This window comes from Marmota marmota, unplaced genomic scaffold (assembly GCF_001458135.2).
Source record: "Marmota marmota marmota unplaced genomic scaffold, marMar, whole genome shotgun sequence".
Classification (NCBI taxonomy): Eukaryota; Metazoa; Chordata; class Mammalia; order Rodentia; family Sciuridae; genus Marmota; species Marmota marmota.
Window position 1 is genome coordinate 9,000,486 of NW_026000243.1, and position 24,401 is coordinate 9,024,886.

Consider the following 24,401-nt stretch of genomic DNA (forward strand, 5'->3'; position numbering starts at 1 on the left):
AAGAAATAGAACATCCAAAGGGCAGTTTAGCTAACATCTTCCTGAATTTGGAGAATAATGATCCTTATTGAAAATGATGTGACTCCACAGGAAGCACAGTCTCTAGAACTAAAGTTCCTCCAGCTGCTGCGGAAACTGCCAGAGGTAGACCCACATAATTCTCTAAGTCTGCTGGGATCTTTTCCTATCCCTATGATGACCTTTTAATGCTTGAGAAGGATAGTAGTATATGATAACAATGACAGTCACATTGCATAGCATACCTGAACTGCTCAGCCGTCTCCTTTCTTTGGGAAGAGAGAGCCATAGTAAGATGCCAGATGCCAGATGCCAAGAGAGCAAAAGAAGCAGCTTAAAGAGGCTTTGTGTGTAGCTTCAAAGGCTATGGCAAGACTGTAGCTGCAGGGAACTTACAGGGACAGACAACTCCTGGTGAGGAGAAATTAGAAACAGGAAGGATCAGAAATGTCTTGCCAGCCCCTAGTTCTCAGATGCATGTGAAGAAACCATACAGGTAGAGGATGTTGCTAGGAGGTAAGTAGAAATCTTGGTCAGTAATTCACGGGTGGTGTTTACAGCAAACATGCTGTTTACCATTAATTGATTGAACTCTGCATTATCTCAATAACAATAGTATTCATTTTCAGAGTGATTAGCAGTCACTAAATGCCTTCAATTATACCTACATATTTCATGAGATACCAAAATCCTTGTAGTAAGAGCTTGAGTCTGACATTGGTCACTTTCTACTTCAGTGGCTTTGAGCACATCATTAGCTATTTAAAGCTTCAGTTTTCTAGACTTAATGGAAGGATATATGGAAAGTATTTATTCCTTATTAGGTGTTCAACAAATATTAGCTCTGTTCCATGAGGAATAATAAGAAAACCATAAAGATTTTTCTTATTTTTTCCTCTTTCTCATAAAATCATTTAGTGAATCAGGGTAATTAATTCCCTTTCCAGCTCAGCATCATTTTAATTTTGGAGGGTTGGGTAAATTTGGGGGGATTTATTTTTTTTTAGGGATACCAGATTAGAGTCTACAATGTATCTGACTGCCTGTATGATGGACCCAGTTTAGTTGTCTAACCCCTAGTTTCAGTCTCTTTCTTGCACAGTGTGAGGAGTTACTGTGAGGATTTGAAAGGAAGCAACAAATGTTGAACAGCCTGCAAAATGCTCCATATAGAAGGTGGTCAGTGATGGTCAGCATTAGCCTCTCAACCCCTTTTTCCTTCCTTTGTGAAGTGGTCCCAAAGGAGCTTGTCTGTTTGGAAATGGTGGTGAAAGGAAAGGAAGTGAATCACATGCATTCAACCCAGAAGCTAGAAAACAGCCAGTCCTGTCTGGATGGGCAGGTTCATATCATGATTAGCAGTAGTTCTCTTATGTTCCCACATGAAACAATTGATGAAGAGACACTTAGCTATTTCTTAGTTGGCGCCCAATATAGTGGAGCACTTACGGTTACAGGTAGGTGCTGTGAAATTCAATTTACACTAATATGTCCAGAAGCAGGGAAGCATGGAGTGATGAATGAATGGTGTTTACTTTATTCTTCTATGTCTCCATCAGGAATGGCTAAACTAGGTCAGGGAGCAGAAAACTTCCTTCCACATTTCAGTTGATCCTGAAAGGAACAAATTTCAAACTTCAGAACCAGTGGTTTATGACTAATCCCGAATAAATCACTAGTTTTTCTCCTGGGGCTTCATGATTCTTTCCAGCAAACATGAATGGTTTTCATATGGAGGGAGAGGACGGGAGAGAGAGAGAGAGAGAGAGAGAGAATGAGATGTAACAAATGACAAGAGAGTTTCAGTAAAAGAAATAACAATCCGCCTGGGGTTATGCCATTAAGGAGCTCTCTGCATTTCCAGGCTCTCATTTGGGACTCTGAATATCTGTAATCTGACCTTCCTCTCCTAGAAAAGGAAGCTAGCAAGCATTTATTTCTGGCAGGAAAGTGGGTCTCTGATGCTCATCTCAAACTGAGCCCCCTATCTTCCACTTAAAGATATTGTTGATTTCAGAACCTTCAGTACATCAGCCATAGTGGTATGCTTACATGGACTCAGGAATGGTACCAATCCCAACTTTTAAACCAAAAAAACTTCCCACTGCACCCAAATTCTGTATTTCTCTTTATATTGGCCTTTAGATGTACATATTTTTAGTAATACTAATATATCACATTTGAAAAATACTTATGTTTAAAATGTGATATTTTGTATTTTTATTTGATTTACACACAGAACATCTATTTTGAGAATGCAAGAAAGACATTAGTACTATTTTTATAATCAGAGAGTCAATTTTAAATTTATCTAATTTTAAAAAGCTAGTGATTTGGGGTCTTATAATTAGTTCTCTGGCATGAACCTTAGAGCTCTCTGTATCAAAAAAGATGTCACTGACCAATAGAGTAGAGGAAGAAGATTTCGAGGGAAGGAGGAGGAGAGGAAAGAAAAATACAGAGGAATTAAATCTGCTAAATCATGTTATATTCACATACAAATACACAATGAACTCTGCTTAGGTATGTAATTATAATGCACTAATTAAAAAAAATAATGGGAGGGTTATCAGAAGGGTAGAGCAAACAGATCAGGAAGAGGGAGGAAGGGAGGGAAAGGTAAGATATTAGAGAATGAGGTTGATCAAATTATGCTACGTTCATGAACAAATACATCATAAGGAATCCCACTAACTATATTTTATATATATATATATATATATATATATATATATAATCCCACTATATATAATAATAATAATGCACCAATAAAGAAAAAGACCTCACAGATCTCACAGTACTGGAAAATGCATTGCACCTGCCATGATGTCATAATGACCTGGTATGGTGTTATGATGACCTGCAGTGGTGTCATAATGATATCAAAAGGAACTGCTATGATGTAATAATGGCATGTTATGCTATCATAATGCCCTTATGTGGTGTAATAATGGCATGCCATGGTGTCATGATGACCTGCTGTTCTGTCATAATGACCTACTATGCTGTCATAATGACCTGTCATGAGGTCATAGTGACCTTCTGTGGTGTCATAACAATCTCCCATGATGTCAAAATGACAAGTACTTTTATAAGAAGGAAGGATGAGAGAGAGGATGGGAAAGAAAGAGAAAGGAAAAGAAGGAAAGAACAAATGAATGACTGGTATTATTTTTCTCAAAATATTTCAAATAAAAACTTCTATTAGTCAGTTTAATCAGTGATTTGTCTGTTATCTTAGAGACACAACAACCACGGATTGAAGCTGTCCAGAGGGCCACTGTTCTGTGGTTCAGCAAACAGGGAAGGGTGATGAATGGGACGATGATGATTAGGATATGCTAGGGATGGAATAAAGAGGAGGATGAGATATGTATGCAAAATGAAAAGTTCTAAAAAGACTGATGGAACCTCCCATCTATTTTTGTGGCAGAGAATAATACCATATAGATAGCATTGAGGAAGGCTCTTTATTCTGAATATCCTATATACACACAGATGTTCCCATGGAGACATGAAAGGAATAGTACCAGTGTGTGGGTGGATGCATTCAGCTTATGTGTATTCTACTGGACAAATCTCTGCATAAAGATCACATAGCTGGTATCATCCATAACCTGCATTGACTTCCCACTTTCAACCCCAATTGGCTGAGTACATTACTAAAATTCCACTAATCTTTAATTTCTTCATCTGTCATTTGATTTTTTTTATCACTTATACAATCCCTTTCTTTAAAAAAGCCATTGAACTGTGTATACCTGTATGCCCTTGATCAAGTTTCTAGACCCCTCTGAGTATTAGTATCAAGTGCATCCCCATATACCTGGGACATTTTTGGCTTCACTATTGAAATTCCTGTGTCCCAAGAAACTTATCAAATTCAGGTAAACCAGGGAAGTTGGTTACTTGAGAAATAATATCTACTCATTGTGTTAATTCAAAGAAAAATTAAAGATAATATATCTAAAGCACCTGGTACACCTTTCATAAAAGGTAATTATCAACATTATTATATACACTGAGAGTCCCTGTATGCTATTTAAACATCAGGGTATTGGGTAGTCAAATGTTTTTAAAATGAATGAATGTGTACTGTATGTATTCACATTCCATACAACCTTGTCAGTACACATTCATTCATTTAAAAACCATTTGAAAAACACACACTGTGCCAGGCTTAATTGGATGCGCTGAACAGTTCCATGAGCAGGACAGCTCATGGAATGTATGTTCTATTTAGGAGAAGCCAACAGTTAGGCAGCAAGCAATCCAATATGGGAACTCTGTCTTCAAAAAGGTAGCCCAGGGAGTCTACTTTGAGGAGATACAACTTAAGGAATAATACTGAGTGAAACCAGGAGAAGAACAAAGAAGACAGGAACTTGCAGGTCCAGGGAGAGCTTGAGGTGCTTGAGGAGGAATAGAGGCCAGCAGAGCAGGAAGACAGTCACTGGGAGTGAGGCTGGATTCAGTTCATGAAGGGCATTCATGGCCAAGGAGGAAGTGTTTCTTTATGCCTGTGGCAAACTTGTCTCTTGAATAAGAATGGATGGGAGAAGGAAAATCCCATTCAAATGTATTTTGCCACATCCAAAGCCCATTCCTAAACAACTCCAATTTGCTGTGGACTTTGGCAGGGTACACAGCAGCCCATATGAAAAGACAGATTAGTCTACAGACCTGCACATACTTAGCTGCATCTTTAAGAATATTCCTGTGTGCTGGGTATACATTTTGTGCCAGGTTTTGACATAGGCCTGAGTGTATCTGTGTGAGGTCTATAGACCAGGAAGGTCAAGAGCACTCCAGATTTTTCTTTTTAATTCTGTAAAGAAAAACGTCCCTAGGCATTAGCAGCAGAACAGCTCACACTGTGAAAACTGTCCTGAGTAGATGTGGACATCTCAGGTCTTCACTACTGAACAGAAGCAGAAGTGCCACTGGCAGCAATGGAGGACATCTGGAATGCATAGATCTGCATGTGTCATGCAGAGTAACCTGGTCCAAGCAGTTTATGTGCATTCTCAGCCCCACAGGACCACACAGTGCTTAATAAAGCATCTTAATTTGGATTTAATAGGATATCTACTGTGTGTTAAAAACAGCAAATTGCTATTTATTAATGATATAATTATTAAAATTCAACACCTGGGCAGTAGAGGCTAACCCAAGAATGAGCAGTTCTTTAGAATACTGTTTTAATATTTATTTAATGATTTATATGTTTGAATTAAAATTTAAGAATAGATTAAACCTTTACATGATGTATTAAATGTGGTACTGTATCCAAAGAGTATTTGGCTTCTTTTATCCTAAATATGTGCTGAACACTTCTTCTCTTTTTGTTTCTAGAATTGGTATGTCTTTTAGATTCAGACCTCAAAAGCCAACAAACATCAGATACATGCATATGAAAAAACACAAAAACAAAACAATGACCTTTTCAAAGGACCCATCAACTCTTCACAGATCTAATTTGTGACTCTGGTTCTCTCCCCACTACAGTTTACTTTTCAATTGCATTCTCAGCTGGGAACTTGCCCTAGACTTTTGATTATATGACTGTAACTACTAATAGGATGTCCCTCATCAGCTTACCATCAGATGGTAAATGTTTAATGTTTAAAACAGAATTAATCAAACTAATGTTCTCCCCCAAAGTGGTTTATAACCTCCAGGGATCTGATAGTGCATTCATCTACCTGCTGTTGAACAAAATGTTGTTCACTGGACTCAGTATCCCTACTCCCTGATTCCAGGCCATCATTAGCACCATGTGTTTTCCCTGGCATTGCTCTCAAATCTATCCTTTTCTTTCCAACTTTACAGAGCCACCAGTTTAATCTAGGCTTTGAACATCACTCATATGAATAAATTTTCTGACTCCAGTTTCTCTCTGTCTCACTCTATCTGACACATGGTTAACAGATTCTTCTTCCTAAAATAAATTTTTTTAAAATCATGACATTCCCTTAACAGAAATTAAAATTCTTGCTATAACCTATAGGATGGAGTTAAAATCCAAGATCTAGCCCTTCAGGCTGTTCCACAATCTGGCTCCATTTTAGTTCATTGATCTTGTATCCCATTTTTCATTGATTCTTATAAAATTTATTGACTGTCTATTCTACCTTGACACTGTAAATGTGCATTTGCCAACCACATACGATATTAAAACTCACTTATTGAACACTCACATTGCCAGGAAATGCTGTGAGTGACTTTCATAAACTCACTTCTTAAATCCTCAATCTTCTGAGCTTCATACTTCTACGGAATAATTAGCTCCATTTCTTAGATGAGGAAAGCAAGGCAGAGAGAGTAGAAATTCTTTGGCCGAGAATACCTAGTTGGAACCCAGAAAAGTCTGCATCTTAACCTCTGGTAGGAAGTAGACTTTGTATCTTCAGGCACATCATGGTTTTCAATCTTCTCATGTGTGCCAATGTTCCAGTTTGAAACAGCTACACTTTTATCTGCCTAGATGATTATTTCTTACTGTGGATATTCAAAACAGACACTAATCTGCTAATCCGAGGTGAAGCCATCTCTGACACTCCTACTCACTGTGATCTTTCCTCCTGCTAGCTCAGAGCATTTCATGTTTGCATCATTCAATTTAAATTCAAGCACACACAATTTTCTGATATTTTGCTTTGTTGTTTAACTCTCTGATACACTGCAAGTTCAAGGAAGACCAAGCAAACTGGTTCTGCATGTCATTCATGTATGTAGCACAGGATTGTGTATGTAGTATGCATTTACAAATGTTCGTTGAATGATGTTAAGCTCAGTCTCCAAAGGAAGCTTTTCCATTAGTGATTATACCTGGCCACAAAATTATGCCTGGCTATTAGCACTTAGTAACAGTGTTTTCTTTATGTGTACTCTTTTATCAGAATGTCTTTCTTCCTCCCCTCCTCAGACTTGATTAGCTTTTACTTATCTCCTAAGGCTTAATGTAGTTCTCATATTTCCAAGAAGCCTCCCATGACATGGATTTCCAGTTGGTCGTAGGTTGTCTTTTGTATTTCCATAACATCTGATTTATTCTTCTCTGTCACACTGTCTACTGAAGTTTTTGACTTCAGTATCTGGTTTTACTTCTCTAGACTGTGAACTTCTGGAGGACAAGGATTACTTAGTTTATGTTCCTACTGCTTAGCACAATGCAGGTATATAGAAAATGATCCATGAATATTGACAAATGAATGAGTGAATGAAAACAAAGAAATACTAATATGTTTTTAACAGACTGCATGATGAGAAGTAAGATACAGAATGTATCCATGGAAACAATATAAAAATATCAGTAGTTCTATTTCACAGTTAGCCAAAAGCTTCCTTATCAGCATGAAATAGTTAAAACCATAGTATATATCTGTAAATGCAAGTTAATTTTTTGACGGAGAGGGATGCTGGAGATTGAACCCAGGGCATTGCTCATGCCACCCAAGTGTTCGACTACTGATCTGAGCTCACAGCTCCCACTTTAATTTTGAATACTTACAGTGTACTAGAAGTTGCCACCTAGAAAATGATACTTCCAATTCACTAACATCCTGTGCACTATGCCAGTTAATTCTGGTGATTGGGATTGTATCTCTGGCAAGCCAGCTTGCCACAAATGGCTATTCCACAAATGGCTTGCCTTTCAAATCATGCAGGGGCCATTTACTTCTTCACTCTCTATTCTTAGTCAGGATTGAAAGGGTGGCAAGCATTTCTCCAGCGTCTACTTCATGAGTTGGATATTTTCCAATTGCTAGTGAGAGGGAGACAAATCTAGAAGATATTTCCAAGCATGAGGTGTGATCGTCTCAATTAATATACTTACTGTGCTGACAGCTCTGGCCCAAACCACCTTCTATCCTACTTGGGGACTGTCCATTGTTCTCTAGTGTATGAATAGCAGATTAGCTATCATGTAAGAAGCCAGGAAAATGAACTCCCAGTAAGCCCTTCCAAAGCAAGAGTAATTCATTACCCAGCCTGATTTCCACTTAAAATGTACTTTAAGCACACTTCCAACTACAAACCCTAAATCATCCTGCGTTCACAAAGTCCATCATTTTTTATTTTATTGCATGGCGTTGGCGTGACATAATCCCTTGCAGAGCATCTTGGAGTGCTTTACAGATCAATAAATTACTTACCTGCACAGTTGAAGCAATGTCTGCAAGGCCAGTGCTGACATTCTGCAGGCAGCCTGTCCTCCATGAAGCAAGTGAGGCTGTGTAAGTGCCAAGAATGGGCAGAAACAGAGACCAGAAAAATGTCTGAGCAGAGGGAATAGTGCATAAGAAGGAAATACTCCAGATAAAGCTCTGTGAATAAAATACATCAGGGTTTTTTTCTGCAAGATCAGTTTAAATTATTCTAGAACTAAAAGAATTTAGAAATTTGGGGCTGGAGTTGTGGCTTAATGGTAGAGCACTTGCCTAGCACATGTGAGGCCCTGGGTTCGATCCTCAGCACCACATATAAATAAATTTAAGAAAAAGAACCATTCACAACTAAAAAAATAAAAATAAAGAATTTAGAAATTTGTAACCGTCAGAAAATCAGAAATCCAACACTCAGTCATTAACTCATCAATTTTCTGTCTTAGAAGGTCCAATTGAGCTTTTAAAATGATATAATCAGAAATTACAATATTACATCTTTTAAGAGACCCACTTTGAAGAGCAAAGAGTCTATCTCCAACTCTCACCACATCCATTTTTCATTAATTTCTGTTCCACCAAATATCTGTGAAAGTTCAAGCACATCTTTGTGCATACACATGCATACACTCCTGTGTACACATGTATATATGCACACACACATGCACACTGTCTGTATCTGAAGCTAGTTGATTAATTAGTCTAATACTAATTAATCAGGGCTTACCCTATGCAAAACACCCTATTCAAGACAGCAGAAAATTAAGCAATGAATAAGACTTTTATTTAACATTTTCTATTTAGATAATTTATCGTATAGAAAGAAGGGTGAGACAAATGTAACATAAGGAAGTTTATTCTGAATGCCATAAGGAAGATACTTCAATGCTCTGGAATCCCTAGATGCCCTGGAAGGTTATATGGAAGGGGTAGTAGTTCAATCAGGACTTGAATAATTTTAATACATGTAGTCAGAGAGAAGCATGTTAGTGCTCACATGCAAGGCAAGGGACAAGAAGACCAAAGTGAACCACATGCTGTGAACCATGAGAACTCTCATTTGGGTATAGGACTTAAACAGAAGGAAATGATGGAGGAGGGACAGAAAGAGGACTGAGAGAACTTATCTTTGCAATATCCCATTTTCTTGTTGGCAAAGTTCTAACATAAGTAGAAATGGGTAAGTAATGTTTCAACTAGAGCTGAGACCACCATTGGTATTTCCAGAGCAAACTGATTTTACTAAGTGTGTAGTTTTGAAACAAGAAATAAAGTCATCGTGGAGCTTCCCTGAGTTCTCCAGTGAATCATGTTGTCTACTGGGAATGTCATATGCCATGGAATTGCTGAGAGTGGTGACTCTGAGGAATATTGACTCAAGGAAAGAATATAACACAAGGAAACATAAGAGCATTCGATGGAAAGGTCACTTAATTGGTCCAGAACTAAAGTGTCAATCCTGTGTTGGTATGACTGAAATAAAGTGTGATAATGATCCATCTCTGAGTCTTTTAGGAATATGAAGCAGGTTGGGAAATTTGTTCCCTTGAATAACGATTATAATTCAATCCTATAAATATTTGTAAAGCTTTTACTGTGAATACAACAAGAGGAAGGCATGGTTCAGACCACCAGAAAACTCATGGTCTACTTGATGCTAAGCAAATATCTAGAACAGTGGGAAAAGTGCCTACAAGTGGCATTTGGGGACTCAATAAATGGAATTCTTAATTTACTTGACTTATAAACTATTTCACACATTAGACAAATGAGCAGTCACATGGAGAACCAAATATCACATTGACGAGGAGTAAAGCTGATCCTGCACAAGGCTCAGAAGTGTAGCAGAAAATGAACTTCTAAGAAAGGGCCTCAGAATGAGACCAACATACACAGACAATGGCTAGTACTTACCCTGTCCCTGTGGACTGCTGCTTCCTAATACAAAGAGGAGGAGTAGCACAATAGCCTGACTCCAAAACAAAAGACCAAGAAAGTAAGAGCCCTGTTCCCAGCTTCATTCATTCAGATGAACATTTCTTCTCTTTGGGAAGATGAATTTAGGGGAGAGAGAGAGAGAGACTAAGCAAGTTTGCTAACAGCAATGATATCTTTGATTCTTCATTGAGGGTTTATGAAGTTTAATAGGAGAGTGGGCAAAGAAACAACATTAAATTTGAGTTGTTAAGGAGGTCAAAGATGTGTAGAGGTAGTGATGGCTGTGACAAAGAGAGTGACATTTGAATTGGACCATAAAGTATTACTGGGAGTTGTCCAGGAAGGCTGTGAGAAATGCCATAGATACACATGCACGAGGATCAGAAAGGATGTGATGTACTGGGGGTCAGCAAATTAGTAAGAAGAGGTGGAATCACTAGAAACGATAATGGAAACATATGTTGAAACTTGGTTCTGAACAGCTCAGTTTGCATGGGTAAGGGGCCTGTTTATGATCAGGTAAGCAATGGAGCAATTCAAGATATTTAGGCAGAGATGTGTTATGATCAGAATTGCATTATGTAAAGACATCTCTGAATGCAGTGAGACAAACGGCTCTTGGATATGTGTTGGAGATGGGTGGGGGTGAGAGTGAGACGGGAAGGTGTAGGCTAGAGGAGTAGTTATTGCAGTATTACAGTGGAATTTATTCTCATTTGGACTCTGACTTTATGTTTAAATAGGAAGAAATGGAAGCTAAATTCAAGGTAAGCCATTTTTCATGTTTAAGATCATTCCTCTAATTTCTTAGCATTACAACTACAGTCCATATGTTTCAGTTTGGGGAATATTCTATCAAGTGTCATTTTAAGACAACAAAGAAATGTGTCAGCTGGATTTTTATTTTTCTTCTACCTGTTTTGTCTCCACAGTGTCCCCCAAAATTGTAGAGATTTCTTCAGATATCTCCATTAATGAAGGAAACAATATCAGCCTCACCTGTATAGCGACAGGTAGACCGGAGCCTACAGTTACCTGGAGACACATCTCCCCCAAAGGTAAGAGGAGCAGTTTGGTGCATTGTATCTTGAGAGGAAATGGGAGACTTGTTGGATATGGACAGGAGGTTATGGTGCTAGATACTGAGTGCAAGGGTGTCAGTTTCTGGTACCCAGCTAATAATGCACTCTTGGCTCTGCAGAGGATATTGGTCTGCAAGGCAGCCATGTCCTTCAAGATTTTAGAAATCATACTTCAGTATCTCTCCAGGCCCCTGGGAAATTGATTCCAGTTGTCTGTGGCTGAAATAGTGGTTCAGATGTCCTGGGTTAAATTTATATGTCAAGTTTGATGATGGAAGGATTTGCTTTGGTGGCATTATTCTTTCAGCTAGTTGCTTTAAGAGAAAGGAAAACATGAACACATAATGATAGATGAGAGGTTTAAATGGCCACATTCCTAAAAGGAAAATCTGCTAGTTTGGGTCTCTTCAGAATTGCCAAAAATCTGGTCATTAGTTGTTTTTGTGGTTTTGTTGTTGCTTTACTCTGACTGATCCTAGACAACAAATAAAACTTAATATGTGGCTAAATTACAAAATTCATTTTATCTCAATGTTTAGATAATTAAGCTAATTTTTCTCTGGGAGCAAGGAATATAAAAGCATTTCACTAAATCTTAAATATTGACTGAGTATTACAGTGGTCTATGCTCTGTTTTAGGCACTAGAGGATTAAGTCATAAACCCAAATTGACAAATTACTGTTCTCATCAAATCACATTTTATGTGATAGATTACCAAAACAAATGAGTAGACAATATACCAGGTGCTGATAAGGATGAGAAGATAGAGACATACATTGACAGAATGGCAAGGGGTTCCGGCAGGGAATTGTTTTGAAAATGTTAAATCTGAGCCAAGACTTGGACAAAAATCTTTAATTCTATTTTTTGTATCATTGGTTAGTGTGAAATGTATGTATATAATCACAGATATCTGTGTATGCATGCTTTGCATAGTACCGGTTTAAGAATTGCAAAAGTACCATGGAGGATATTTGCTTGTCACAGATTGAGAACCCCAAAAGCAAACCTTGAGATTGTTATTGTTGGTAAGTAATCATTTTGGGAGGTGCTCTTGGGATCAACTCTTGTGGAAATGGAGAGACGGAAGCAAGATTGGGCAGAAGGACAAGTTGAGTTGTGATGCGGTTCAATGGAACATCTCAGCTGCCCCTATGGGGAGTCCTAAAGCTAGGACACCTTTTAGAAATATCCTCTATTGAGGCAATGGAGCTGGCTCTTTACAGCAGCACAGCAGTCGGGTGTTGAATGTAGACTATTCCTAAAAGGGCTGTAACCTTAGGCCAGGTATCTGTCTGAGAGCAAGACAAACCCCATTATGAACTAAAAATTTAGGACTGTCAACCAGCAGTTAGTTCTTCTCGGGGACATGGGTCCTCAATTCCTGAAGGTGACATCACTTTACACTTAGAAATTTTAAAAATCTAGAGTAGAACTGCAGTGATTTCCACATACTGAATATCCTTTCTCTGACAGTAACAGTATGCTATGATAGATGTTCTCAGAGAAGGTGAGAAGATTTCAGTTTGGGTTGTCCTGAATTCTTGAGTGTTGTCTTATGCCACCATTCTTGATGATATTACTGTGAACAAAGGGATTGGTGAGAGCTGCTCATGTCTCTGTCAATCTTTCCATTTGAAATGACCTTATGTGTGGATGGGCCCAAAATCTGGGAGGATGCTCAGCTGTGCATGAGGTCATTAGGGATGAAGAAGGGCCTCAGGGCACTGCTGAAGAAGGGGCCATCCAAATGGACTGACTTTCTGAGTCCATAGTGCACACCATTCATCATAGCTTAATGCCGAGTCCCTAGTGCTATGGGATGCCAGGGCAGGCTGTGCCTGTGGAATCAGCAGAACATTTATCATCTGGATGGACTTCCTTTGCCTCATGCTAAGAGACTCTGTCTCCTGTCTGATGTCTTTTTCAACCCATCCTCAGGCTAGTCAGTTCTTTGTCCTTGTCTGGGTGTCTGCCACGTCTCTTTCACACATCTCCTTGTGCCCTGCCCTTTTATGCCTACGTCTCCCCTATAGTTTTTGTTCTGTACCTCTCTTTACTCTCACAGCTGCCTACATTTTGTGCTTTAATTTCATTCCTTTGCACTTTTCCTCCTTTCCTCTCTTCCTCTGTTCCATCCACCACCCTGTCTCTTCCTCATGGTCACATGTTATCTCTCCTCAGTATTGAGCCTCTTTCCTTCATCATACAGATATTCATGCTGTTTTGTCTTGGGGTCTTTTTTTGTCCCCTGTTGTAGACATCTAGCAGATTTCCTTCCCCAGGGGACTTTTACCTGAGCCTGGGCCAGATGCTGCCATTTTACTGAGGTTTTAGCTACTATGGAAACAGAAGATGGATCAAGGGGAGAGGAACTGAGTGATCAGAATCTATCTGCAGCTTAGAGTAATTTAGATGAACAGCTTTGTCCAGATACTGATCCTAGATTAGCTATCCAAGATTCAGGATGATGAGACTTGCCAAGCAACAACGAATCACCTCAGAACTCACCAGGGCGCTGTGTTTCCTGTGACTGATTATTTAGAGATCAGAGATGTCATTGGGCTGCTGCCAAATCTGAACTGAAGCTGGAGACCCTTAGCAGTCAGGCCTTCATCTTTCATCACTAAATATTTCCAAGATAGCGCTTACTTTAAATAAATTAAGACAAGTATGGGGTTCTTTGGAGAGAAGGATATTTACCTTCAGCAAGGCTCCAAAGGCAGAGAGCTACTGTCATCTTTTGTCTCATTTTGTGAAGGTAGATTGTGGTTCAGTCAAGATCATTTTTACACACACACTAAATTCTTGAATGAATATCTGATTGGAAAACCCTGATGGCTTCATTGAATGTTTTCCCTGAAGACTGATCTGTTTGTTCTGTACATTCCTGAAAAATCATGGTTTTATCCATCATAATTCATATGGTGCTACTTGTAAAAGTCATAATCTCTTTAGAATAAAGTATCTCTAGTTTTGAGCACCTTTTGTGTGGAAAAAGGAATACAGAAATGTCAGCCACTATTTCAGTAGTGGGTCATGCATTTGAGGTAGGGAATCTTGGCAGTGGGAAAGGAGGTCAAGAGGCCTCGCCTAGGCTTTTCCATCAGATGGAGAAAATACCAGTTGTCCATAGAAAGCATGGAGAAGAGGATAGGGCCTCCCAAGCTACCTCTTGAAATGCTGTTGATTATAATAAGTAGTTATTTCTGGAATTTGTCATGTCTTTGTTTCTATCATGGGCTTATCACTCCTAGAGTTCAAGGATAAAAGTGCACTAACTTTTTAGAGATGTCTGTCTTACCTAGAATATCTATTTTGTGGAATGCAGATGTTATTTGCACCTGTGTGGGTCTTGGTCTTTTCAGGGGAAATAACCCCCATCTCATGTTCTCATAAGAAAGAGCCATCTCTATCTGTGTAGGGTTTTATTGGCCCCAAGTCCAAGTTCCTGTAAGTGTCAGTTAGCAGGGGGCTCCTGGCCTTGAGGAACTCTGGGGGAATCATTGAATCCTCTAGATGCATTTCTCATTCAGGAGTCTGTTCTTTTGTCTTTTATCTTTAATGGGTGAATGTATTTTAGCACAGCCCTTAAACTCAAGGATTAATATCTCTACTAGAGTGCCCTTACTACTGCATTACTCTTCTCAGTCTTTTCTGAGTAAACAGAAATATGATCTTTTTCAAAGTATTCTAAAACATGCAATGCAGGAACTCACTCTTCATAAGAAATAATTCCTCAAACTCTGTCACCGGTTTCTTTGGGGTTGTAAAAGCCTTATGAAAAGCCTGAGATTCCTATATTGTCACATTCTTGGGAGCACATGATGAAGCTCAGATGAAGGAGTCAGTCCAATCACTAATCTGGGGTATCTCACACATTTAGAATCAGGAATCACTGAGTGGCCTGATTGAACTCTCTCTGCAGTACAGTTACCTTCACCTTTTTCTCATCAAAAAAAAAATAAATAAATAATTGGCCTCCATAACCTCTTTTAAGCTGCGTAAAGGACATTCATAAAAAAGTATTAATTGGGTGTTCAGTCTGTGTCATTGTATATTGCATGTGTAACTTGCTGTAGATGTATACAGGGGCATACACCCAAGGGTTTATCTTGATTTTCAGAGAAGACTTTGGACTTGGACAATGGTGGAACTGTTAAGACTATAGGGACTCTTGAAGATGAACTGAATACATTTTGCATTGTGTGATTGACACAAGGAGAGCCAGGGGTGGAATGTTATGTTCTGCTTCATCTCAGGTCTAGAGCAATGATGTTGGCTGACCATGGAATAAAACCTCTGACACCATGAACCCAAAGTAAACTTATCTTCCTCTTGTTGCTGTCAGGCATTTTAGTCACAGTGGCAAAAAATTGACTAACACATGGGGACTTGGGAATAACACCAGGAGCTCTTCAGGGAATTCTTCATTCCTGAATCATTTGCATTATCCTGTCTCATGAGTTCCTTGAGATCAGGGTCTCTGGGTCACTTATCTTGAATTTTTCACATTCGAGCATGATGCTGGGCACCTACAAAGCATTGAGGAAACAGATGTTGATTCAGCCAATAAGCCATGATATTTTCCAATTCCCCAAAGTGTCATGCCTGTTCTCCCCATGTGAAGATTCTGATCCTTGAGGAATTTTCCTCCACTTTGATATTTGCAATGGAGACCTGGTATGTTTCCTGCTGAAACTCTCTGCTGGCAAGTCTCCAGGACATTTTTTTCCCCTCATCTTCACAGGTTTTCGAAGCCCTTCCTGCATCCCTCAGAAGGGAACCAGCTGTGGCAGGACTCAATTTCTGCTTAAAGGAGAGCCTCTATTTCAAGTTCATTTTTGCAAGAGTAGAAAAGGTTCACAAATGTTTTCGCTGCTGTGTTTTTTTTAATGTCTCTCTGTTTTCCTCACTGCCTTATTGTCATCTCTTTCCTCAGGGGCATTTCTCAGAAATGCTCTTCCTCTGTCACTTCTGGGAAGGGTACCTGATCTTTCTGTTGCTTAATTTTTATACCCTCCTTTACCTAAACCTCTGATAGCTTCCAACCAATCATTTCCTAATGAAATTTTGGATATTAAAAGGAAGACTGAGTTCAAATGTTTGTGAAATTTTGCTGCTGCTTTTGGGTGAATAATAGAAAAAAAAAACAAATTAGTAGAAGAAAAAATACTATTTTAATCCCCATTCTTGTTTCTCCCTACCCCCATCTCTCCCTCCTGCTGTGTAAACAGAGGCGGATTAGAGTTAAAAAGTTTGTCTTCAGGTCACATAAAGACCCTTCAAGAAGGATTAGAGAAGAACTATGTGTCCATTGGGCTCCAAATCAATTTATTTAAATGGAAAACTTTCTCTTCCCAGAGCATGAAGTGGATACTTATTCATGCCCTTTGCACTCCCACCTCAACATATGTTCCAAGCAGCCACATCTCTTTCCTCCCTTGAATTGATGCACCTGCTGTACTTGAAGAAGCCCAGTGGGTAGTTGGTTGTCAACACCAAGGTGTTAAGGGAAAAATGACCCTTGGACAGGGAATTTCCCCTTGCCTAAGCCTTTAGTCTTTCCCCTTTCCTATTGCCCTTATATCACTGAAGGCCACCCATTTTCCTATTTGTTCACACTGACAAGGCCTTCTCCCCAGCCACGCAGGACATTGAAGCACTAATTGGCACTAGAGGTATCACAGCTTGAGTTCGACCAGAGCTGGCAGGCACCATGACTCCAGTGACAGCTCTGTGAAAAAGTGTCAGGAACAGAGCTCTGGCATGCCATCGGCTGACTGCAGCACCCTGGCACTAATGAGCAGCCTGTCAGCACCAGCATCAGGGGCCCCATGTGGCACAGAGATCATTAGGATGGCAGATGAACAAAACTTCCCCAGCAGAGAGGAGCTGGGGGTGGAAGGGAAAGAGGACAAAATGGAGCTAAAGTCATCACCTTACCCACAAATGGCACCCACCCAGCAGGAGAGGCCAGAGAGAGAGCCATGAGGGATGTATCTATGCCAATTCTGGAAAACTTTTGGAATATATTTTTGGTAGGGTTTCCCTGTCATTAATCAATATAGGCTGTAAATCTTCTCTGCAGTGACCCAAAGAAGGATTCAGTGATTAAATTAAGTTTCCAGTTATGGCTTTGCCACAAAACCAGAAAATAGCCCAAGTTTCTGAGAAACTGCATTGGGAGAGGGAAAGGAAGACTTGGGATTTTTAGTCTTTTTCCTACTTCGATAGGATAGGATTCCCACTCAGGGGATATGCTGAGAACTGCTAGATACCTGACTGTCTTCTGCTCTACTATCTGAATCTAGCAGAGTAGTAAGAAGAAGGAGAGTTTTCCCCATGAGCTTTCATACCAGAGGTGGGTATGGGGAACCCCCAGGGCATCTGCTTTGCATATCTGCTTCCTGAATGCAAGTGTGAATTACCCATATTGTGAGTTCTTCTACATCCTGTTCAGCACTGAGCAGTTGTGAGCTACTTGGAGTGTCATGGAATGTCTCAGGAGTGTCTTATGAGTATCTGGCCCTTCTCTGAAGTCTGATTACCCATAATGACTATAATAGAAGATGGAGATCTGTCTGAAAGAGCTGTGCTTCAAATATAGGTCCAGCTGGATTTGAGTTCCCAACCACTACTACTAGTACTGGCTCGTCCTTCAAGGGTAGTGATCATTCTCTCTGAAGATGAGCTTCTTCGTTACTTTCATTATTGCTGCTTGGTGCAGTACTTAGAGTTTTCAAGATTTGGTCCCATCCCCATTAGCTTTACACACCACTGTCACCCTAACAGCCTGACAGTTCCCAAAAGCTGAGTGTCTTCCCGTTAGCACACATCATTTGTTTTCTTTCATCATTCTTCCACTTCTTTTGGGTAGAATTCCACTGTTTTAAGATGATGCTACCAGTTTGTAACCTCTGATGTCTCCCTCAGTCACATTGAATTTCCCTTTTATTAGAGATCCCAGAGCATTTAGCACACTTTCCCAATTATGGTATCCCTTGCTGTTATGCACAGGTGAGCTGTCCTCCCAGTTGCCTAAGAGAACATGGGATTCAGAGAAAGCCCTTGTGCCATTTTATATTAACCCCAGCACCTTGTCTACCAGATGTTCACAGACCCTGGAAGTGAATGAGGCAGTCAGTATCTGGTACTATAGATATAGGCTTTCTGGTTCATAATTTAAAACCAAATTAAATTTAGTGAGTAACTGGTAAGATCCAGGAGCTTCAATTCTTTGCATTATTTTTAGCTATTGATTGTCTATCTCATGGTTTCTAAACCAGTCAAAGGAGTTGATAAGAAAAGGCCCTGTTTCTTGCCACTGACCTTTACTGGTGCCAAGTCTTGGACTCTGGAATTTCCTCTGTGAAATATAGATAATAACATGTTCTCAATATGGATATGATGGGGATTGAACTGGTTCAGCAATGTGAAGTGCTTGCATAATGTGAGCTTCTGTACCTTGTCCAGCCCTTCCTCTTTGCCTTCACTCATGAGATAAGAACAGAAGGACAGGAAATTTAGATGCTTTTCTCTGAAAAGGTTGAATCTTTACAAACACCCAACATGGTTAATTGCCAGAACAAATAGATGTTCAAAGGTGCTTAATCAGCACTCTTTTCACCCCCACCACTTTCTAATTAACATAGGTGCTTGATTAAAATTCCCAGAGAACCCCAAGTAGCTATCCCAGGAGGACTGAGTAATTGCTATAACAAAAGACATTACAGTGGTCATTGATAGTTGGAGAAAAAAGTAATTGCATCATTGTAGAAAGTGGCAGATCTCCTGTTCAGAGCAGCATAGAGCATATGGCATGAGGTCCAACCTATACGGAGAAAGCTGTTTATTATGATAAAATAAAAATAGTAGTACAACCTCAAATGTGGGTAATAGTGATCCAGGAACTCTTTAATTAAATCATTTAAACACACAGATGAAGGTGGGAAAGGAAAAATTGGAGGGAGACATTTATATATCAATTTTTAACTCTATACATTTCTTTAACTGTAAAATTACAGCTAGATAGACACAGGATAAAATTTGTCAGTATCAATAAGGATTTTTGTAAGTTTAATATTTATAATCTGGTTTAAAGCAATCTTAAAGCTGTGCAACTTCCTACTTCAAAGAAGAGAAAATCATAAAAAGACTAGTGGAGAAATTAATGAGTTCAATGTGACTGAATTGAGAACATATGAAATCAAGCCTCAGTCTAGAAACCAAGGGCAGGAGTGCATACCACAGACACTGTTTGTGGTTTTACCCAATTATTTCAAAACCCTTGAAAAATGTTGTAGCATCAGATGTCTGCTGAATTCAGACATTGCTAACAGCATACTCCCTCACGCTCTCCTGAGTCTTGGGCTATTTATGCTGGTGCTTGGTGACCGTTACTATGCAGAACTGTTTTGATGGAAAAAAAAAAAAAAAGAAGAGAAAGAGAGAGAAAAAAAAAAAACAACACATAAAAGCAAGAAGATTGAATCATCTTCCCCAAAGATGGCAATAAGCTATGATTCCACAAGATGTAATGTTTGGTTAAATAGTAGCCCTACATGGCAGTAGACCCCATCCCTGAACAAACAGCCATAAAGGTGGTAATCCTGGTGGTATGAGAAGCATCCCAGTAGGGCCTCTCGCTATCTACCACAATCAGAATAAGCTTGGCATTACACTCCACACATCAGCTCAAGACCTCAGGCATTCCATGTCTAGGATCCACCAAGAACTGTCAAACATGCCTGGATAGTTTCATTGCATATGTGCTTGTCATTAAGACATTTTGTGTATAGTTCTGACTTTGTACAATGATCCTCCGTTATCAGTTTTCTCCCTTTCTGAAGTTCAGTTAGCTGAAGTCAACTGTGGTCCAAAAATATTAAATGGAACATCCTAGAAACAGTTATTTTAAATTGTGTGCCATTCTGAATAATGTTATGAAATCTCACTGTCCTGCGCTATCCCACCTAGGATATGAGTCATCCCTGTGTCCAGCATATCCACATAAATGTTCTCTGCATGTTAGACATTTAATAGTTACATCTGGGTTATCAGATCAGCTCTCGAGGCATCACAGTGGTGTGTGTGTGTGTGTGTAAGAAGGTCAATAATCATCAAATGCCACATGATAATGCTTATATCATTCACTTCACTACACCCCATCACATAGGCATTGTATCAACTCACATCATTACTAGTAATATGAGTTAACAACAAGATATTTTGAGAGAAACAAGAGAGAGAGCACAGAGGCAATGTTAATAACACATAACAATTTTAACAATATACCATAAAACAAGTTATTTGAGTATGGTTTCTTCTCTCTCTCTCTCTCTCTCTCAAAATAATGTTGTGAACCCATGATCCTAGTAATGATATGTGTTATATGTGTTATTGACATTGTTAATCTCTTACTGTACCTAAATAATAAATTAAACATTAAGGTGTTATTATAGGTGTGTATGTACAGATAAAACATAGTGTGTGTTTGTGTTTGTGGGGGGTTAATACTGATTAGCATCCAGAGGTATCTGTGGTTTCAGGCATCCTGTGGGGGTCTTAGAATGTATCCCCTGTAGATCAAGGGGAATGACTATATCTAGTCTGGATTCTGAATCTTGTCTTGATCTCTGATGAATACATTTCCCCTGGAGTCTAAGTAACAGCTAGAGTCTCTAACTTTCAGTAATAATAGTAGCTAACAGTTCATAGGCACTAAAAATGTGCTAGTCACTCTTCTGAACATTGACGCACAATAGTATCTATTCTTCACAATCACAGTGTGAGACAGGATTTATTATTAGCCTATTCTACCAAAGTGATAACTTATTACATTTTCTCATTTAAATGAGGCTTAGGGAGGTCAGGAAAATAGGCCAAGGTCACACAGCTCCAAGTTGCAGTGTTGAAATACTCCACACAGTCTGTCTCCAGGATACATGCACTTAACCACTGTGTTATATAGGATGGTTCTCAAAGAGTGGTTCATTAACTACCAGTAGTAGCATCCCCTAGTTCATGCCCCAGACCTACTTAATCCAAACCTTAAAAGTGTGATGATGCATATTCAACTTTGAGAATCACCGCTATGTGGTATTCATTTGAGAACCACTGCTGCATATAGTATGTGCTATATGCTGGGCACTTGCTTTACATGAAATACATCCCTTAATTCCCCAAAATTCCCTTATAAATAGGCATTATTTTTATTTTAGAGCTATAGACATGGAGAATTGAAGGGGAAATTTGTCCACAAATATTAAATGACCATGGCAAAATTCAAGTCCAAGTCTTTGGACTCTAAAATGCAAATTCTTAATGTGCATTGCTTTCCTGCTTGATTTCTGGCTCAATGTTTCTTTTAGATCTCTGAGGCATGTCTGTTATCTGGTTTCAAACACATTACCTGTCCCAGACCTATGCTCCTTGGGTTGTCCACTTTCTCATAGCATTCTTTCAGAAATCCTTCCCCACACTTGTCTACGCTGGACTCCGGGTGGGTCTTCCTGGTCAGTCTCAGTTCTTCATCTTCCTCTGTGACCTTGGGCTCCTCTCAGGAGATCATGGAATGAATACTCTAAGCAAAGCATATAGTCCCAGCATGGAGACATGGCATGTCCTCTACCTCTTCCTCCAATTGTGTCTGCCTGTGCTAGTTTCACATTCCCTCAATCCCTTCCTCTCCACCTAGATGGCCCAGGCTCACTGGATTGATGCAGCTACTCTCTAACTTGACTTCTTGTTTCCTCAGGTTAAATACTATCATTCACTCACAAAATAGTGTGCTTCTGCTTTTATGATCATTATTAGGTTGTTTTAGATTTAAATATGTAAATAAAGTACTAGATTCCAGGGTGTGTTTTTCCTTATCCAACTCCTTTCAAGTTTCCCTGTGTGTCCTTGTGGGTGTTCAGCATTCTTCATCTTCCTAGCAGTGTAAAATGCTTTTTCCCACCAAAATAAGGACAGTTGGAAGGGATTGAGCAGAATGCTAATTGAGTTCTTCTACTGTCGAGTCTCCAGTCTCTTTGGCTGGGTTGTTCTGGTTCTCCACATAGCATCGCTTAGCACAACCTGTCCATTGCCTTGGAATCTGGAGTTCAGGAGATGCAGCCCTTCCTTCCCTGGGAGGATAATCTTGGCCTCTAACTCCTCTCTAACAGCGAATGATTCTTCTATGCTTACCCCTCCCTTCATCTTAAACAAATTGCTATCCACTTCTAACACAGAGTTAAAAGCAATGTCTTTGGATGTTATGGCTTCTCCATAATAGATGCAGGACTCTCGTTTAATTGACCTGTGGGTCAGGAGGCTTATGTCCCTCCCTGAATCCTTTGCATCACTGTATTGCCCTTTTTGGAATGGCTCACTGGGGTCACTGTGGTTGAAGAGTTTTGGACAGTCATCTGCATGATAGAGAAAGACAAATGGCTTTCTCTTTTGCTGATTTATTTATTGCATCATTACACCAGTGCAGAAAAGGAATTAAGCAGAGAAGGTGGTATGGGTTTTGACCCCAGAAAAACCCTTTGGTGAAATAATTTTGATGGATTAATTTTATGGATCCAACTATTTCTTATTGAGCAACTACTGTGTGCTATAAAACTTTCCCAAACACTGGATACATGAGTAGACAAAGCACACTATACCCTTGGCCTCTGAAATTATATTCTACTGGTAGGGGCAGAAAATAACCCATGGATAAGTCAACCTTAGTACCACAAAAACAGTTAATGAGGATAAGCAACAAAGAGATTATCTGGGATATGTTGGGAGGGTGTAGTCTTAAAGAGAGTAGGAAGGGATGGAATATTCAAGAAGATACGCCATAAAAACCACGGGAAGAGACATTTGGGTAGCTCCAGCAGGAGTATTTCTACCCAGGCTAACTCTGAATACCAAAAGCACTGAATCAGACAAACCTGGCATGCTCAAAGATCATCAAGAAAGCTATATGGCTTCAGAGGATTTATTTAATGCCTGCCCCCCACTTCTCTCTAAGCTTCAGGAGAACAGGAAGAATGTTTATTCATACTTACCTCCATGTGTGCCAATGTTTAGCATGATGCCTTTCAAAGCATAGATATTCAATAAATGTTTGTCTACCCAATGAGTAGATAACACAAAATAGTACGATAGATTGAGTTCCTGAACTGCATGCTGGAAAGACAAAAGGTTTGAATCAGAAATTGTAACCCCTTAACTAGTGATATCAGGTTCTAGAGAATGAGATGTTCAGACCATTGATAAAGCATATAGCTGAGTCAGAGAAGGCCCATGGAAAGTTGAGGCCAAGTAGCTGACAGTGCAGGTCTCTGACAAATCATGAAAGGGAACATTGCAGTCACCCCATGTAATGCAAAAGGTCGTGATCAGTCTGGCTGTGAACCAGGTGTCAAAGCCCTCAATGAATCACAAGGAAGTCAGTAAATCAGTCACTGGGGCCAGAAAAGGAGATACAGAAGCAATACTGCTAGCAGCAGAGCTTCCAAGAATGAGGGCTATCGAGAAAAGTGCAAGGAGGAAGGCCTCTAAGTGATCCTTGGGGTTGAGGAGGGCCAGAACCCCTGTTTTCGCATGCCAGAACAAACAACTGAGCACTTTCTTGAGAAAGCTCCAGAGGAAGTACAGCCAGAAGGAATAGCTGGATTTCAGTTAATCATGGCAGTTCAGGGAATGGTCAGTCTGGAGGGAGCCTTGTGCTCAGGAAGTAATGTTCCAGAGGACACAGGGAGCAAGAGTAGAAGGTGGGAGGAGTGAGAAGCTGGTCAGGAGGAAAAAGCTTCCTGCACTATGGGAATGAAGGGGCTGCAGTGTATTGATGATGGTGGGGAAGGGGAAACTTATGTGTCAGGTGGTCATTCTGGCAGTGAGAGATGAGCAGTGTTGGATTTAGTCCCAGTAGTGCCCAATGGAAGACAATTATGCTGTTCCTCACTGATGTTAGCTGTAGTCTCTTATCTATGGCAGGTCCTCTCCACCTAGATTTCTCCCATGTTTCAATAGGTAGGATATTGGAGAACAAGTGATGTCTAATTTATTTCTACATATTGATCCATGTTAGCTCTCTTTTTTCCAAAAATAATGATAAAAAGTCCAGGCTTATTTTTTAAAAGAAGATTTATTAAATTGAACAAAAATGATAGAGTACAGCAGAGATATGATAAATAGGCAGAATGAGTCATC

At 39.6% G+C, this 24,401-nt stretch overlaps 1 protein-coding gene across 5 annotated transcripts in view; it reads left to right on the top strand.

Moving 5' to 3' along the window:
• Nucleotides 1–24,401, top strand: part of Ntm (neurotrimin) — a 960,133-nt gene that overhangs the window by 824,414 nt on the left and 111,318 nt on the right. For all 5 annotated transcript variants that reach the window (XM_048796170.1, XM_048796171.1, XM_048796172.1 and 2 more), the window contains one exon: nucleotides 11,057–11,182. In XM_048796170.1, coding sequence (XP_048652127.1) covers nucleotides 11,057–11,182 — 126 coding nt within the window. The remainder of the gene's footprint in view (nucleotides 1–11,056; nucleotides 11,183–24,401) is intronic.